Here is a 16,373-nt window from a genome sequence, read left to right on the forward strand (position 1 = left end):
CACACTTGCTGCAGCCTATCTCTGTCTCTGTTCTTTAATAATCTCAGTCAGATGACCCGATCATATGTCAGAATTTCATAAAATGTTAATAAAGAAATGTTGAATGAGTTTGCTTGACGTTGCGAGGTACACCAACGGTCTGTCTGAGAATGCAAACACACTGGGCCATAGGTTATGTTGCAATGGGGCTCATAAAAGCAGCGAGCAAACTGTTGGAACCTATCAAGTGTTTCCATTAGCATCATTGGAGGTGATGCACCCTGATGAGGGACTGACTTTCATCTGTCTCAAGGCTGTGACCATTAAAGGGGAACACTATTTTCCATTCCTGTCCTCTGAAGCAGTCTAGCCAATATGTGTAAACAATGAGAACTCAACGGCTCTCTCCCACAGCGACTCACCAAGATGGCTTGAGGCATCTTCCTGTGGATATTCCATGAATTCAGGGCAGAATAAGTTTTGTATGAGCTGAAAGCGCATGAACTAGCACCATCACATCACAGTAATGTCACTTGATTCCTACATTAAAAAGTCATTCACTAACTACTTTTGCTGCAGTACAGCAACTGTGGTGCAAATATATTGTTAAAATATTGTCTTTATTCGTTTATTTATTTATGTATTTAATTAGTGTCATTTTTTGAAAGCTTTTTTGTTTTTTACATCCGTGTTCTAGATGCTGCAGCTGCCCTGCAAACCATCCCGCACTGCTCAGTTTACTATACGACGTCAGCACGTCCTGACGTGCCCTGCTCCAACTGAGATTCTGATGCTGCCTTCAAATGTTCCTCGGATTTACCAACCTTTACCTCAATCTGCTCTTCGCAGTATTTCGGAAGACTGCAGCTTAATTATGGCTTTCAATTTAGACAGCAATCTACGGGGTTGTAAAGGAATAATGACAATAGCCACAAAATGATAAAGGCGGATAAAAATTTAAAGACTTCATACTAATGCTTCCGTGGTCTTAATAGCCCCCGCACTGGAAATTCCGATATTTCTTCAAGCACTTTAAGATAACAGTATTTTTGCGTATGTAGTCCTGTTGGCCGAACGATGAAGAAAACATGGCAATGTTATGAGTTTGGAAATGATGCTAACCTTTCTGAGGTCTGTACGGTTGGACAAAATCGCAGGTCATTCATGGCCTCGGTCTGCTGTTTTTGAACGATGCACGGTGCTTTGTGGATCCCGTTGGTACTTTAGGATGAGAAGGGAGGTCCGGAGCCGAGAGATCGAGAATAACGGAACGCAGCTGACAGGGGGATCGACCGCTGGACCTGGTAAACACACTGCCTCATGTTATGTGTCTGAGTCGAGTCTTGTATGGTCGGAAAGCTAATGTCCAAGCTAGCTGTTGCAGGAGGACAGGCAGGCAGACAACCGAGTAGAAAGCAGGTGGGCCAGAGATGGGAAATGACACCGCGCAGCTCCACATTCATCCGCCCGACCGAAGGAGCATAGCCCTGCAGGCAAAATATCCTCGGAGAGAAAACAGTGTTTGGTAAACGCTGCTTCAAAGGCAGATATTAACACCGTTTTACTGCGCTGCATCCGACTCTTGACTAGTGCCAACGTCGGGTTTGCTGGCGCGAGCAGCGTCATTATTTTGGATTCATCACTTTGCAGAAATGTCCTTCACAATGGAGGATAATTTGGAGTCGGGGTGGGTTGCAGTCCGCCCAAATGCGTTTGAAGAGAAGGAAAAGCATAAATTTGTTTTCATCGTCGCCTGGAATGAAGTGGAGGGTAAATTTGCCATTACGTGTCATAACAGGACGGTGCAGAGGAGAAGCTTTGGCAGGGACCCTCCGGTGGAGGCGACTAGGCTGGATGGGGACAAAACAAAATGGCCCGAAAGTCCCGTCAGGGATAAAGTATCTCGGAGCCCTAGCAAAGGAGCCAGGGAGGCTGTGGATAAAGGCTGCAGCCCTAAAGCCAAGTCTGTGATCGCGACAAAACCAAGTCCTGTCAAAATCCAGACTGTGATCAGATCTGCAGCGTCTCCCGTCAGTCCTGATATTGAGGTGTTAAAGTCACCAAAGGAGGACCAGCTGTCTCCATCACTGGACAGCTTGGACCTGGAGGAACTGGATAGTCTGAGCAGGGAGGACTGCAGCTGGGCCGGACTCTTCTCCTTCCAGGACCTCCGGGCAATCCACCAGCAGCTGTGCTCGGTGAACTCGGACCTGGAGCCCTGCCTCCCGGTGTTTCCGGAGGAACCAGCCGGGATGTGGACTGTTCTGTTCGGCCCGGCGGAAGTGTCCGAGACCGAAATGGATGAGCTTTGCTACAGTTTACAGGTGTACCTGGGCCATGCGCTCGATACGTGCGGGTGGAAGATCCTTTCGCAGGTTCTGTTTACGGAAAACGACGACCCAGATGAGTACTATGAGAGCCTGAGCGAGCTGAGGCAGTCCGGGTACGAGGAGGCGCTCAACCGCGCAACAAAACATCTGCAAGAGGTGAGAGTTTTGTGATCCTCCCACAGTATTTCCAAGACTAAATCACCAGGTATACCAGCAAAGCCTGCGCATAGGTTTTCTCTGTAACTCACATTCACCAATGATGCCAAGTCACAGTCTTTCTGCTGCACTGACCAACTGCATTGCTTGAGGCTGTGCAATACCAAAATGGCAGAGAGGAAGTGTGATGCACTCGAACTGAGGTAGACATTTAATAGACATACTTAATAAACTGCATTCAAAGTAAGCACAAAACAATGCAGTATACAGAAAAGGTCAGCAGGAAAATGAATGAACTATGAGACTGAGCATCATTTTAAATGTATATTTCTTTATTTGGGATCCGTCTTAGACTAAGACGCTAAGAATTTCTTTTTTCACACAAAATCTCTGGTAAACTGAGTGTAGTTGTGTGTGCAGATGTGTGTACCATCCAGTAGTTGCATATCACATAATTCTGATAATGAGTCGCTGTCCAGTCACTGCGTAGAGTCTTCACTGACCTTTATGTACATTCACCTCTTTGTATTGGTATATGTGAGCTCTCTATGGTGGGGAGAAAATGTGGAAAAAGAAGAAAACCAAAATGAAAATTACTTGGTACCTTATGCATGATACATATATTAGATACCTAAAACATGAAAGGAAGTGAGGACAGTGAGACAAAGCGGCCACCAGAAGTTGAAGTATGAAACGAAGCAACAATCTCACCCTCATCTTCATAAGCATGAGACAGAAACACGCAGACATGTTCTTCAGCAACTGCACAGCAGACAGGCAAGGTTCTTCCATCAGTCTTCATTCCAATGACAGAAGGGTCTTGAGAACAGTCAAACAAATCTTAGTGCCTATAGAATACAATAATTTATAAAATTAGCTTGTGACTGTAAATAAGTCCTCAGAGGAATGTTATATCCTCAGCATGGCTGCTCTCTGCTGCTCACACTGCTGAGAGCGCCAAGTGCAAGCACACGTGCACAAAGTTGCAGTACCCAGGTCACTTTTGGGAAATCACATACTTACATTCCTTACTTAAATTTCCTGGAGACTTACCCTAACCACTATTTCAACCAACTGAATACTTCCCACCTCACCTAGAACCAATATTTAAATTGTTCTGCTTTGTGTCTTTGACTGGACACAGTGGAGACACGACCCAGACACCGTGAACGCTCCAGGCCTGCTCCTCTTACACACCAGCAGAAGCGAGTGATTGATTAACTGCTCTTAATTTAAACAGACATTACATTGATACTCGCTGGCTCTCACATTGTCCTACTAATCAATAGCATAAGTTTTATGTAGCCCTGACTTATGGAGTCAGACAGAGCGAGAAGTCCTGTGGGAGACCAGGTGAGAGGGAGCACATTAATGGAAGAGTTTGCCATTATTAGCATCACAACGTTACTCCCGACCATTATGCTGGCTGGTACATCAAGTTTGAGTGTTACCTATGTTTGTGAAATAAATGTCTTTCAAATACACGCAGTGTGAACCAAGAAAATGCAGTTTTATATCTGCTTCTATGTTCATTGTCTTCGCGAAAGTAAGAAAGAGTGAAGAGATTAAATCCATTCATACTGATGTGTTTGTGTGGATTTTCTGGCCAAGGCGTTTCCTCTCTGCTCCGCTCTTGGCGGTGAAAAAAAGGCTGCAAGTAGCGTAGACGAGTGACCCACATGTCACTCCACCCAGTCAGTCCCACACCCACTCCCATTTTCACATTTCACATTTTCAGAAATATGAACACACACCCAGAATAAAAAAGACAGAGAACCAGACACAGGAAGCTTTGCCTCAGTGCCCTTCCTGAGCAAAAATACCTCAAACAGCAGAGCCATCAGTCTCGCTGCATGGATGCCAACCAGCCCGAGCTAATTTGTAACAACTGTTTTAATAAGTGTCTGTCACTCTATGGGATTTCTGGTTTGCACCTACAGTCTGTGCAATCATCCTGAATATGGAGGAAGAGCTACTGATCTTATTTAGCTCTTTATCATTGCAAATGCTCTAGTTCATTTGTTCACAGTTGGTTGTGTCACAGGATCTTATTCACACACACACATACACACACACTGGCCTATTGATCCCCCCACTCCATTTGAGGGCAGAGTTAATGGCTATTTCAGTGCTTGCTGGTAGCCTACAGGATTGTTCAGTCCAGCAAAAATGTGTGTGTATTGATCTTATTCCCAGCAGCAGAGAGGACTCTGCTCACTCAGCCATGGTCTGTGCACTGAGACTGCACTCAGATATACTCCTATTATTTACAGTTACACAAAGCATCCTCTTCATCTCAGAGTGCGGTGCAAATTTCCTTTCACTGCTGGACGACACTAAAAGATGTATTTAAGTTCTTCTCAAGTATGTTCTTTGTATGCTTCTGATGGGATAACTGATAACTGACTCTCTGAGACTGTTATCACACTATTATATGGATAACAGACAATTGGAAATATGTGTTACATTACATCTGCAGATTACATTACAGCCACTTAAAGTATGTGTGCTCTCTGCAGCTGATCTGTGATTTGATAGTCTTCTTTCATAAAGATGATAGCAAGTGTGAGTCTTTGAAAGGAGCTATACATATTTATCTGTTCTGATGATCTGATATTGAATGTTGTTTGTATGTTGACAATGATAAAATGAGCTTCCTGTGTGTGCATGTGATGCAGCTGCTGGAGAAGCACAAGACCATGGACAGTATGGTGGAGCTGTTGGAGCTCTATGAAGAGGAAGATCAGGCCTATGGAGGCCTGCTGGAGGCCTCCACACAGCTGTACCAGTACCTGCTGCAGCCCTTCAGAGACATGAGGGAACTAGCGATGCTACGCAGGCAACAGATCAAGGTAAGAGTGGGCGTGCCAGCTAAAGTTTGCAGTCAAGTGTATATACATGTGTACAAGCATTCAGAGGCAGCTCGCCAGCGAATTGTCCTCCATATTTTTGGGGGATTTGTCTCATAAAAGCTTGGTTTTTACAGAGTTTGGGCCCAAATCCATTGACCCAGTAATTTGCCAAAACCTCTTTGGCATTCTACCAAGCTTCCTCAACTTTTTGAGTCACAGTTTTCTACTGACAAGTACACAGTGTACACACACACACACACACACACACACACACACACAAATGTCCAGCTGATTTTAGTTGTGAAAAAGTGGTGTATCGTGATGATGACATCCAAACAGGAGAAAAGGACCACAACGTGACTAAAAAGTTTGTGTTTTCCGTGTTGTTTTCAGTAGTTTGAGCTTATTATTATAGATCATGTGAACCATTTTTTCTGACTCCGGGGATTAGTCAGACGCTATGCTTAACTAGCACACGTGGGAAGCTGACTACGATGCAAATGGCTCTAGGTTCAGTGATGCATTTCTGTGTTTCTCTACAAGCACCAACATGGCACAGTCATAAAACACAATGGATGTTCACAGGAAATTCTCATGTCTCTTAAAATAGGCTCGTCTGTGTGCGTCAGTGTGTATGTGCATGTTTGACTGTGATGCATTATGCAAAATGAATTCTCTTGCTTATTCTGAGGAGATGCCTTATGGTTAGTAAAGCAATGGCCTGGCGGTGAGATGTATCTAATTGCAAAAAGAAGATGAAGGCCGTTGAATGGATAAATGGTGGAAAGACTTTGTTCAATTATTGCGGTGCTGATGACACATTTATATTTAGCTCACTGACTCACACACAGCACGTCAGTAAAAAAAAAAGACTTCAACATCACATTACTACACAACATACATCAACAAAGAAGCAAACAGACACACAATGTAAGCGCACAGCTTTTCCCAACCTTGAGAAGAAACACCATCCTGTCAATTTTGTCCTTGTCCTTATTATCTGGAACATTTGTGGGATGTGGCAGTTGGGGATTGAGTGTCTGTGGGTGGAATGGAGCCCCATGGATCTCCAATTTCCTGCAGTCTCACAGAGACATGAATAAGTCATGTTGTGTGTGGCCCTATAGGTTTACTGCGGGTACAGGCTGATGCTGACACACTGGGTTCAGTAAGCATGCAGCAGGGATGGAAAGATGGAGGGAAGGTTAGAGAACTTTCTGTTTTAGGTGTGGCTGAATAAATGTTCCAGCTCCTCAGGGGAGGTGAGGATCTTCTGTGTCTGCTTAAGACAGGAACGCAAGCAAGGCGTTGTCTGTCCTTTATCACACAAACACTTTCCAGTGTGATTTCACATGTGAAGGGATTTGGACAAACGTTTATTTCCAGCACTTGTTTTTTTAATTGAAACAGAAACTGTGCTCAATTAAATTTCTTGTTTTTATCAAACATGAAACATTAACATCTGAACTGCAGACTAAATTAACACGTTTGTGTTGCATTCAGATGGGTGCTATAATCAAACAGACAAAAACAGTTTAATTAGGAACAAATCAGATCCCTAATAGATGATGATGTTCTCTTGTCTTTGGCTTACGCAATTGAACAAAATCTCTTGTTATGTTGGGATAATTAAATAGGACATGGTGATAAGATACAGAGCTTGTAGTGCCGATTTTTTTCAATAATTTGAAGGATGGTAGTATGTCCTTTACTGTGTACCTTACAGTACTGCAGAGTTAGTAGTATTCAGATTCTACACCAGACAACATGCAGACTGTACATGTAACTCTCACTTTTCTCTTACAGATCAGGAAGTTACACCAACTTTGACCCACTTTATTAGGAATATGTCGAGAGTCAGCTGTGTTTGCTTTTCATAAATCACTTGTTTCAGTTGCAGTCTTTAGCTTTGATTTTTACTGCAGTACCTCAAGTCGCTCACAACCATGTCAGTGCAAGAAAGGAGGACGTAGTAGTTGGAAAAGTTGCAGGTCCCACCGAGATTTGAACTCGGATCGCTGGATTCAGAGTCCAGAGTGCTAACCATTACACCATGGAACCACCTACATGTGTGGGGAGGGGAGACGGTGGCTTGAACTAACACTTCCGGTTCTATATATAGCCTGCAGCGTCTGTGGCTCTGAAACAGCAAGGTTTCACCATCTGAATTTCCATAGCAGTGGGTTTGTTTGTCTTTTTCTCTGCCCTTTACCTGCCCATAACCTACTAACTCAGTCACACGCTGGAAATTGATTTAAAAGAAGAATTGTAGACTCTGAATCAGCTGTAAAGCCTGCACATGTTAGCTGCTGCTCAGTGAAACCTTTTACATTTAGACAGTTTGTCCTCAATATCCAGACAAAAATAACAAGGTTGAACAATAATATCTTTGCAACCTTGATTGTAACTTTCAAAGCAAGTTTTCCCTTAGATATGTCAGTAATTTCTCATTTTGTCAACAACTTAACAAAAAGATTCGACTGGACGACTTCTGGGTTGTCTGAAAGAAATCAGCTGTCGCCCGAGTGAGAGTGTGTGAAGAGTGACAGTGTACAGTATGATGAGAAGTATCAGTTCATTTGATTTGACCAAATTAGAGTCCACTGTGAGAATTCCCAGTGTTTGCATATTTTAAGTGTGTCAGTCTCAGTATGTCTTAACTGCATTGATACTTTATACTTGTTTCACTGTAACCTAAGATGTAGCAAAATCTGTTGTTTTCATTCATTTTTTAAATATTTTTCAATGTGAGAAGAAAACAGGAAACACCGTATTATTGCTGTGTGATGCATTTCTGTCCCTGCTGTATCAAAATGTCTTTTAAGCAAATCCAGCATGTGAAAAAGTATGAGGTATATACGCAAAGAGGAAAGGTTACAGGGAAAAAGAGTGTTACTGTAGTGTGTGAGCTGGAAAACAGTCGCTGTGTAAAAAATCTGGTGGTTTTCAAGTGACAGATTAAGATGCTCATTGAATACAAATTACGAAGAGGAGGAGGAGGATTCCCCTCTGTCAGTGGCTCCAGAACAAAGAATCTTGTGCACTGACGAAGGCAAAACGAGGCCATGCAGTAAAGCTAAATAGTTGAGATACGTTTTTTTAAAGTAAACTTTTAGATGGAAGGTTTTCATGTAAAAAGTCTCTCCACAAAGATTTACAGTAACGCAGATCATCGGATATAAAGCCAGCAGCTCTAAAATTACACGATGTATAGGAATGCAGAAAAAATCAAAGGAATGAGCACTGGCAGTCCGACAGCAGGAAATTGCAGTGGTAAATGATACTGGTGCACTGCTGAGTCGTGCAGTGTGAGCTGAGGTGCAGTGAGGTTACTCGGGGTCGGGCAGAGATGTAGCTCTTCAAGCTTTGCTGCCGCTTCTCTTCTTTGTGCTGCATGTGCACTTTTGTTTTCCTCATCTGGTATTTAGTTTTTCAGATATTTGTTCAGTATCTTCCCTGCGCTTGGTTAGCAGAGACAGAGGAATGCCGTGTCACCATTATGATCTACAGCTCTCTTCAGATGGTTCTACAGTGTGCTAATTAAGAGATACAGTGTGTGTGTGTACTGCTGCAATATTCCTGGTTTTACCGGTTTAATTGAATAAACTGCTGAAATCATTATTACATTATTCTTACTTTTATCCTTTAAGACATTCTACAGTCTTCAGTTCTTAATTTTCTCTTTTAATTCTTATGTTCTATCTGTAGCTCCATTAAAGTTGGGATGCTGTACAAGTAAAAACAGAGCAGAAAATGGATTTGTATAAAGAGATGTGTTCGCACAGGTGTATGCGTGTGTGTTTGAATGTGCACATGGTCACTCATACATACATGCAAAATACTGCATAGTGTCAGTGCTTCCATGTATGGGATTGGAGCTCCCTCTCCAGGCTCGCCGTCTGTGATGAACCCACTGAGACAGAGAGCATGTTTCTAACCTGTCCTGTTCCTCACAGCATGCAGCTGTTTCAGTCAGACCGTCGTTCTGTGTGTCATGTGTAGGCTGTATTCACTGCACTGCCACGTATACCACAACCTAATGACTGAATGAGTACAATTAGGACAACGTGTCTGTCGTTGTGTTTTTCCATTCACCCTTGCCATTAAGTGGCAGTAATGTTTGACATTTGGGTTTCAAACCAACCTCTGAATCTCAAATGAGAATGAAGGAGTGTTATCTTCTGCGTACAGACATTTATGAACGTGACACTAACTCCCCAGTATTAGTGAGTCTGTACTGTGAACACAGTAACAGCCATGCTTTATCTTTTTCACCTCAGACAAAACCAATTATATCCCATGATCTCCAGAACAATAGCGTACTATTTAAAAATGCGTTCATCTCTTAACTCTTTCTTTGGACTTGATTTCTCACAAGATTTATCTTTTTCTTACTCCCTCATTAAAGCCCGTCATTCTCGGTCTTGCTAACAAAAATATGTTCATCCTCTCTTAACAGATTTCCATGGAGAACGACTACATGGGCCCAAGGCGGGTTGACGCTCTGAAGAAGGAGGACTTCGACTGGCAGAAGAAAGCTCAGGAAGCCGTCCTCAACATCCAGGAGTTTACTGTAAAGTACTTTGAGATCACTGCCAGAGCACAGAAAGGTACAGCATGCCATCAATGTCACTGCCAATGTCAAGCCAATAAAACAGCAGAGGAATGACTTTCAATAACACCCCACACACGCACACACACGCACACACACACACACACACACACACACACACACACACACACACACACACACACATAGTGGAGGCACTGTCCTGCTATTGACCTGTGTGTGGTTTTGAACGCCAGGGCTAATGTGACTTGGTATTAATGAGGCATTGCAGACAGACATGCTTTGACAGGGACAAGAGGAAACAAGGACAGCCTATTGATCAGACGGCTCTGCCAGCAGAGTGTGTCCGTCCAGAGCTGCTCCACAGTATGTCTCCACTTATCCCACTTCTTCTCCACTACTGACTGGTCCATTTATTATCTGACACTTATTAGATCAAAATTCAAATAAATCAAATAAAGTGGGAGCTTGAAATGGAAACTGGAATGAGAGAAGCTGTAATGTCCAAATGTGGCCAGTAGATGTCGGCCTCTACATTATTGTAATAAAGCCTCACTCCTGAGAGACTGAAGTGAGAGACTTTAAAAGAGTGAGTGGGTGACATGCCAAGTCACTGTATCAGAGGAGAAAGTTATTTGATCGTGCTTGTGACTCATTTTCACGTGAGCGAACGTCACTTCTAACTGTGTGGAAGTTTCACCGCCGACATTTGTTTGTGTGTGTGTGTCTGTGTGTTTGTGTAGGGGTGTATGAGCGCATGAAGGTGGACCAGCGTAGGTTTGGTAAATCTTCATGGACAGCGGCGGTGGAGCGCATGGAGAGACTTCGCTACTCTGTCGCAAAGGAAACTCTGCAGCTCCAGAGAGCCAGGGAGATCTCTCTGGACCAGAGGAAACACACACTTAGAGAGGAGGTGTGGTAGTGACACTCAACAGCGTACCAAACACATTCACATAGACACACACATGCAGCAGTGCACCAACAGGTGATTTGTGACTGTCTTTTTTGGTCTCGTCCCCTCAGATGCAGAGTCTGTGTAGCAGTGAGGATGCCATGGCCCTCTTAGACCACATGGAGACACAGTACTATGAGCTCCAGCTCCAGCTGTATGACATCCAGGCTGAGATACTACAGTGTGAAGAGCTGCTCCTCACCGCTCAACTGGACAGCATTCGCAGACAGATGACAGGTATCTAAAGACGCATTATGTATTTTTTAAGCAGCGTTGAAATGTAACTAAGTACATTTACTCATCTAGTACTTAAGCACAAGTTCAAAAAACACACAACATATCTGTACCTACATAACACGTAAGTCAGTATATGTACGTGTGTTTTCAGAGCGTCAGGACGAGGTGGTGTACTACGACACTTTTGAAAGTGCAGATGATATCACAGAGGACGACACCGCTGAGAGGGAAGAGCTGCACAGACTTCAGGTCAGCGCTCGACAGCTAGAGGCAAGAAGGGGGCGCATCACTGCCAAGCGCTCCTATCTGAGGAACAAGAGGGTATGTACACCTTACTCACAGTCACACTTGTTTTCACTCCTCAAGTGTATCCTGGATCCTAGATATTGTTAGTGCATATTATTAAGTGCATACAGTGGAGTGTGTGTTTTGCACTGTGTTTGATTGGGCTTCATTTCCAAATGTTTACAGTTTATCTCTTCTTTTATACCAGAATCATATTTCATCAGGAAATAGTGAAAACTGTGCATTGAAATTTAAATTTGTTCACATGGACGGCTTCTTCTCCCACTTACTGTTGATCATATTCTTCCGAAATCACATGATAGTTTTTATTATGTACACAGAATGACATTGTTTTTTATCCACTGTAATTATATGCGGCAATATTGGATTTTACCATGAGATTACAGAAGAAGTAAAAATGGAAATACTCATAAATATAGATATCTAACTATTAAAAGACTCACCTACGACAGATTATGAAGGCACATGGTAATAAATGGTTCCAAACTGATACACGTTCAAATATCATACATGACACTGACTTACAGGGTTTTGTTGCTGTTTTATTGTTATGCATGATTCTGTGTACCTCGTTGTGTTGGTATTCTATTTCTCTCGCTTTCCTCCAGGAGATCTGTGTGTCCAACCACGCTCAGAAACAGCAGAAACGTCAAACCGTCCTCAAGGACTCTATAGCCCACCAGGTCTTACAGGTAGATGCTTTTTTTAGAATGATGTGACTGTACACCTGAAAAGCATTGTCAGTAAGTCTCTCCTCCTGTCAACCTCTAACTTTTTCAGCTGAAAAATGAAGAAGAGGAAGATGAGGAGAGGAAGAACAGCAGAGTTAGTCAGGAGAGACAGAGAACTCTGGACAGACTACGTACTTTCAAGCAGGTATGTGCCCTCCTTTAATGTAAATATCTCACCTCCAGGCCGGCGACAGCCATGTTTTCGGGTTGTCCGTACGTACATCATGGGTGCGTGACTCAAGAGCAGAAGTGGAGATTGCCACCATATTTCACATTTGGCCAGATACTAAATTGGTGACACTAATCCTGGGTGTCCACCTTCAAACTGTGCCAATTGTGTAGATCACCGCACACAACCGTGAGGCAGTAATTCAAGTTTCTTTGTCACTGATTTCTGTCCTCTGTCCTCTTCCTCTCTAGCGGTACCCAGGGCAGGTGATTCTGAAGTCCACTCGACTACGTGTGTCTCACACCAGAAGAAGAGACCGCGGAAGGAGCACGGAAATGAGTAGCGTGAGTGAGAGGGAGGAGCATGTGGACTCTTTCTGCGTCCAGACGCAGGGCCAGCCTCTGTGTCTCACTACCAGTGTGCAGACAGACCCCAGCCCCAGCTCCACGCTCACCACTCAGCCCATCACATCCCTCACAGCATCCCTTCCTCCGTTACCTGTACCCAGTCCTGCAGACTCCTCCTGCTCTCCCTGCTCCCTGTCCTCACTACTGGCATCCCCTATTTCCCCTCCTCCCCCACCTCCCCCTCCACCTCCTTTGCCAATAAAGGAGGAGTTGTCTCCCTCTGGGAGTCCAGGTCGGCATGGGCAGAAGGTTGAGGGGAAGAGTGCAGCAGAAGAGCTCTCCCTCTCCCCACTCGGCCCATTTATCCCTCGCTTCTTTGACAGCAGCCAACTGGTGAGCGCCAGGAAAAAACTGAGGAAGACTCCAGAGTTTGACTCTCACAGCAGAAGAGGTACTGAAACCATGTGACACAAAAGCAGGCTCTAATAGATTAGCCAGTTACAGTAGCCAATCACAGTGCATCTTCCTCTTCTCTTCCTGTGTGTAGTGAGCTCGCCCATGGACGAGGTGTTAGCCTCCCTGAAGAGAGGCAGCTTCCACCTGAGGAAGGTCGACCAGCGGCCCCTGCCTCCGGCTAAGGGTGACGATGATCCCAACAGCATCCTGGTTCAGATTCGCAAGGGGGTCAAACTGAGACGCGTCCCCAGGAAAGAGAGAAAGGACCAGAAAGAGCTCCTGGCCTCCACCGACCCCCTGACGAGGAGCATCCATGAGGCGCTGCGCCGCATTAAAGAGGCCTCACCTGAGTCTGACTCAGATGATGAAGGGTTGGCCGGGCCTGACTGGGACAGCTAGGGTTCAGCGCAGATGCAACACATAATACATACACAGATGCACCCTCTGGCACTGCAGACACTGTACTGTACTGCAAAATGCTGCGCTGTACTGTACACACACACATGCACAAACACATAGACACACACACTCATTCATTCACGCTTATGCACACATAGCCCAGTCACACATGTACCTAGTGACTATGCCAGGGCCTGAATCATAATGAATATCACCAACTCAACAAACGCTCCAAAGGTCTATGGTCAACCTGTTCATTTGTTTTTCACACTACATTCACCATCACTGAGAACATGTTTTTGTGTTTATTTTTACTTTATGCTAATGTGGATTCCTGTACTGTAATCAGATTGTAATGATGCCATGTTTGTTTTTTATTTTTTTCAGTTGTACCATTGAAAAGCTCTGCACTGGCCTTTTGTGGCTACATTAACATTCAGAGACAGCACACAACACATTTTACACAAAAAAAAACTGCACTGAAAGCTATTAGTGCTGTGAAGTGTGTGATTTTTCTCCCACTCGCTCCAAAGCATTAGAAGTGAGAAACTGTAACTAATAAAAATGTAATGTGTATGGTTGATAGTTTGGGGTCATGTGGGAGACTGAAAAACCAATAGAAGATACTGCTGAGATCAGAACTGGATTTACAGTCCAGATTGTAAACCATCACCTCTGTTGACTCTGTCTTCTCAACCAGTTTACTATGACTGAGCCACACTATGCTGCACAGCTGGTTTTGCCCTGTCACATGTGGGTGTGGTAGTGTCAGGACCACTGATTGTCTCATCTGACACTGTACAAAGACTGTAAATCTTTTAGTCTGCCACAGCAGAGTCGTGCCCCTCCCCCACTCCTGTCCTCTTCCAGCCTTCACCACCCCCAACTCTCACCCCCTCTTTGGGAATATGCATTGACTCATCTGTTGGACTGCAGCATATGGCCAGGCTGGTGGGAGATATGCAGAGTCACGAAAGGTTTATCATTTGATGCCACATCTCAACAACAGCAAAAACTGGTCACCTGGAGTAGTAGACGATTAGATGAAGGGAAGGGTCATCGGCAGAGCTGCAGAGTTTCTTCAGCGAGGTGGAGGTCAGGGCTCTTTGTAAAGTGTGGGCAGACTTGGTTGGTGATTCCCGAACTTCGTATGTGGGATAGTCACGGCAGAGCTGTGAAACTGGTTACGCTTGTTTGAATGATGGATGGTTTGTGGGAGGTTAGATTCTCTCAGCACTGTAGGGAGTCGCTGTGGGCGGTGGAGCAGAAGCTCGTGATTGATGCGGTTTCTCCTGCTATCTTATTCACTTTCTCTCCTCTCCTCTATTGCATCTTTTCTAATTCCTTTCTCCGCACTCGGTGGGCAGAAGCACACAGCAGGAGGTCTGTTACTCACAGTGTTGGATGTGAAAACATACTCACGCACACATGGACTCGTGCACTAAGCTCACAGCCAACATGTGCAGAAAGACTTTAGTGGCAGAGTGAGTCCACAGCCTCTACTCCTAAGTTCTCTTTTTCAGAGGTGGTACGGTTCAGCACTTACATGATGCATAGTGCAACATCAGAATCACTTTGTCTGTACAGTAACAGCTTTTTCTTTGTTTTTTAATCACTGGTGAAACATTATATCTGTAGTCGATGGATAAATTTAAAAGCACTGAACAACATGTGGAATGGGACCTACAGAAGTGTGATGGAAGAACGGTTTGAGAGGACCAGTGGGATGCTTAGCGGCACAGGAATTCACACAAACATGCATGTTAACATGACGCGAAAAGATGTGGATTCACAAACTAAGCTCTGAATCTGGAACGGCCACCGTCTTAAACAGCTTTGATGCAAAGATTTTTGCTTTTCCTATTGTTCTTGTGATGAGAGCCATTCACGGATTAATCATTAAGGAGACACTAATGTAGAAAGAACCAGCATGGAAGCATATGTCACATTATACAGTGAAAATAGCTCAGTGCTAAAGAGAGTTCATGATTTTCCTGGCAGAGTAAACCTGAGGCACTTTTACATGTCTTCTGTCACTGTCAGCACAATGTTCTTCCATGATACCCTCATCATGTAGCATGAGATGAGATCTAATCCTGACATGACTCTTAACTTAAACCTAACCCAGACCTCACCTGACTCGATGTCACTAGTGACTGGAGCAGTTTCTCAGAAGATGTTAGTGCTCGGGTTTAGGTTTCTCCACCAAACAACAACCAACAGTGGCTCCAAACTTTTGGGAAACTCCACTCAGAACGTGACGCATTTGCCATGAATCAACTATTCATCACCCGACTGACCTTAGAAATGCACTGTCATGTGTTTTACACTGATCTATGAATAACCTTATCTCAGCTTGTTTGTCAGCTACCTGTGATTTTACATTGCGTTTCATTGCTTTGTTTGTATCCCGTTTTTTCCAAAGCATTTCCAGCCAAATCGTTTTGTGATGTGTTTGCTTCTGAACATTTCCTGTGTAGAGCTGTTATCCACACAGGCTGACTGTATGACCCGCCGTCTCAACACGACAGTCAGTCAATTAAGAAGTGCAATATCAGTGTAGAGGAATAAAAAAAAAAAGGGGATGAAACAGGTTAATGGCTGATAATGAGTTCTGACTGATTGTCTAAAACAACAGACTTATTAAATGTTGCACTTGCTTTTACACATTAGTGGATAGACATACTGTTCCAATACCTTTCTGCCTTTAGTCCTACCATTTTCATTTATTCAGATCTTTTTTTTTTTATTTACAACCTTGCCTCTGCATTTGAATAAAACCTTGTGAAGCAAATTCTGAGACTGTCTGTTTCACTGATGAATAATTTAGTTAAGAATGTGTGTTTGTTAAAAAAAACAAAAAAAAAAACAGAACAAAAGTGATTTGCA

General features: G+C 43.8%; 1 protein-coding gene and 1 non-coding gene across 2 annotated transcripts; one reads left to right on the plus strand and one right to left on the minus strand.

Moving 5' to 3' along the window:
• The first annotated feature begins 1,021 nt into the window (after positions 1-1,021).
• LOC143320786 (junction-mediating and -regulatory protein-like) lies at positions 1,022-16,276 on the plus strand. The gene is made up of 10 exons (XM_076730729.1): positions 1,022-2,465; positions 5,144-5,317; positions 9,777-9,927; positions 10,631-10,800; positions 10,911-11,076; positions 11,228-11,397; positions 11,991-12,074; positions 12,163-12,258; positions 12,534-13,080; positions 13,177-16,276. The coding sequence occupies exons 1-10, from the start codon at positions 1,632-1,634 to the stop codon at positions 13,482-13,484; spliced, it is 2,700 nt and encodes an 899-aa protein (XP_076586844.1). The 5' UTR covers positions 1,022-1,631; the 3' UTR covers positions 13,485-16,276.
• trnaq-cug (transfer RNA glutamine (anticodon CUG)) lies at positions 7,307-7,378 on the minus strand. The gene has a single exon. It is a non-coding gene; the product is annotated as a tRNA-Gln (tRNA).
• Positions 16,277-16,373: the final 97 nt, after the last annotated feature.

Source organism: Chaetodon auriga, chromosome 5, assembly GCF_051107435.1.
Source record: "Chaetodon auriga isolate fChaAug3 chromosome 5, fChaAug3.hap1, whole genome shotgun sequence".
NCBI classification, from domain to species: domain Eukaryota; kingdom Metazoa; phylum Chordata; class Actinopteri; order Chaetodontiformes; family Chaetodontidae; genus Chaetodon; species Chaetodon auriga.

Bases quoted from the DNA above. Each gene is read 5' to 3' on its own strand.
- LOC143320786 (XM_076730729.1), top strand. From the start codon at position 1,632: ATGTCCTTCACAATGGAGGATAATTTGGAGTCGGGGTGGGTTGCAGTC. The intron at 10,801-10,910 runs GTGTGGTAGTGA...TCGTCCCCTCAG, and splicing joins AACACACACTTAGAGAGGAG to ATGCAGAGTCTGTGTAGCAG. The intron at 11,398-11,990 runs GTATGTACACCT...GCTTTCCTCCAG, and splicing joins CCTATCTGAGGAACAAGAGG to GAGATCTGTGTGTCCAACCA.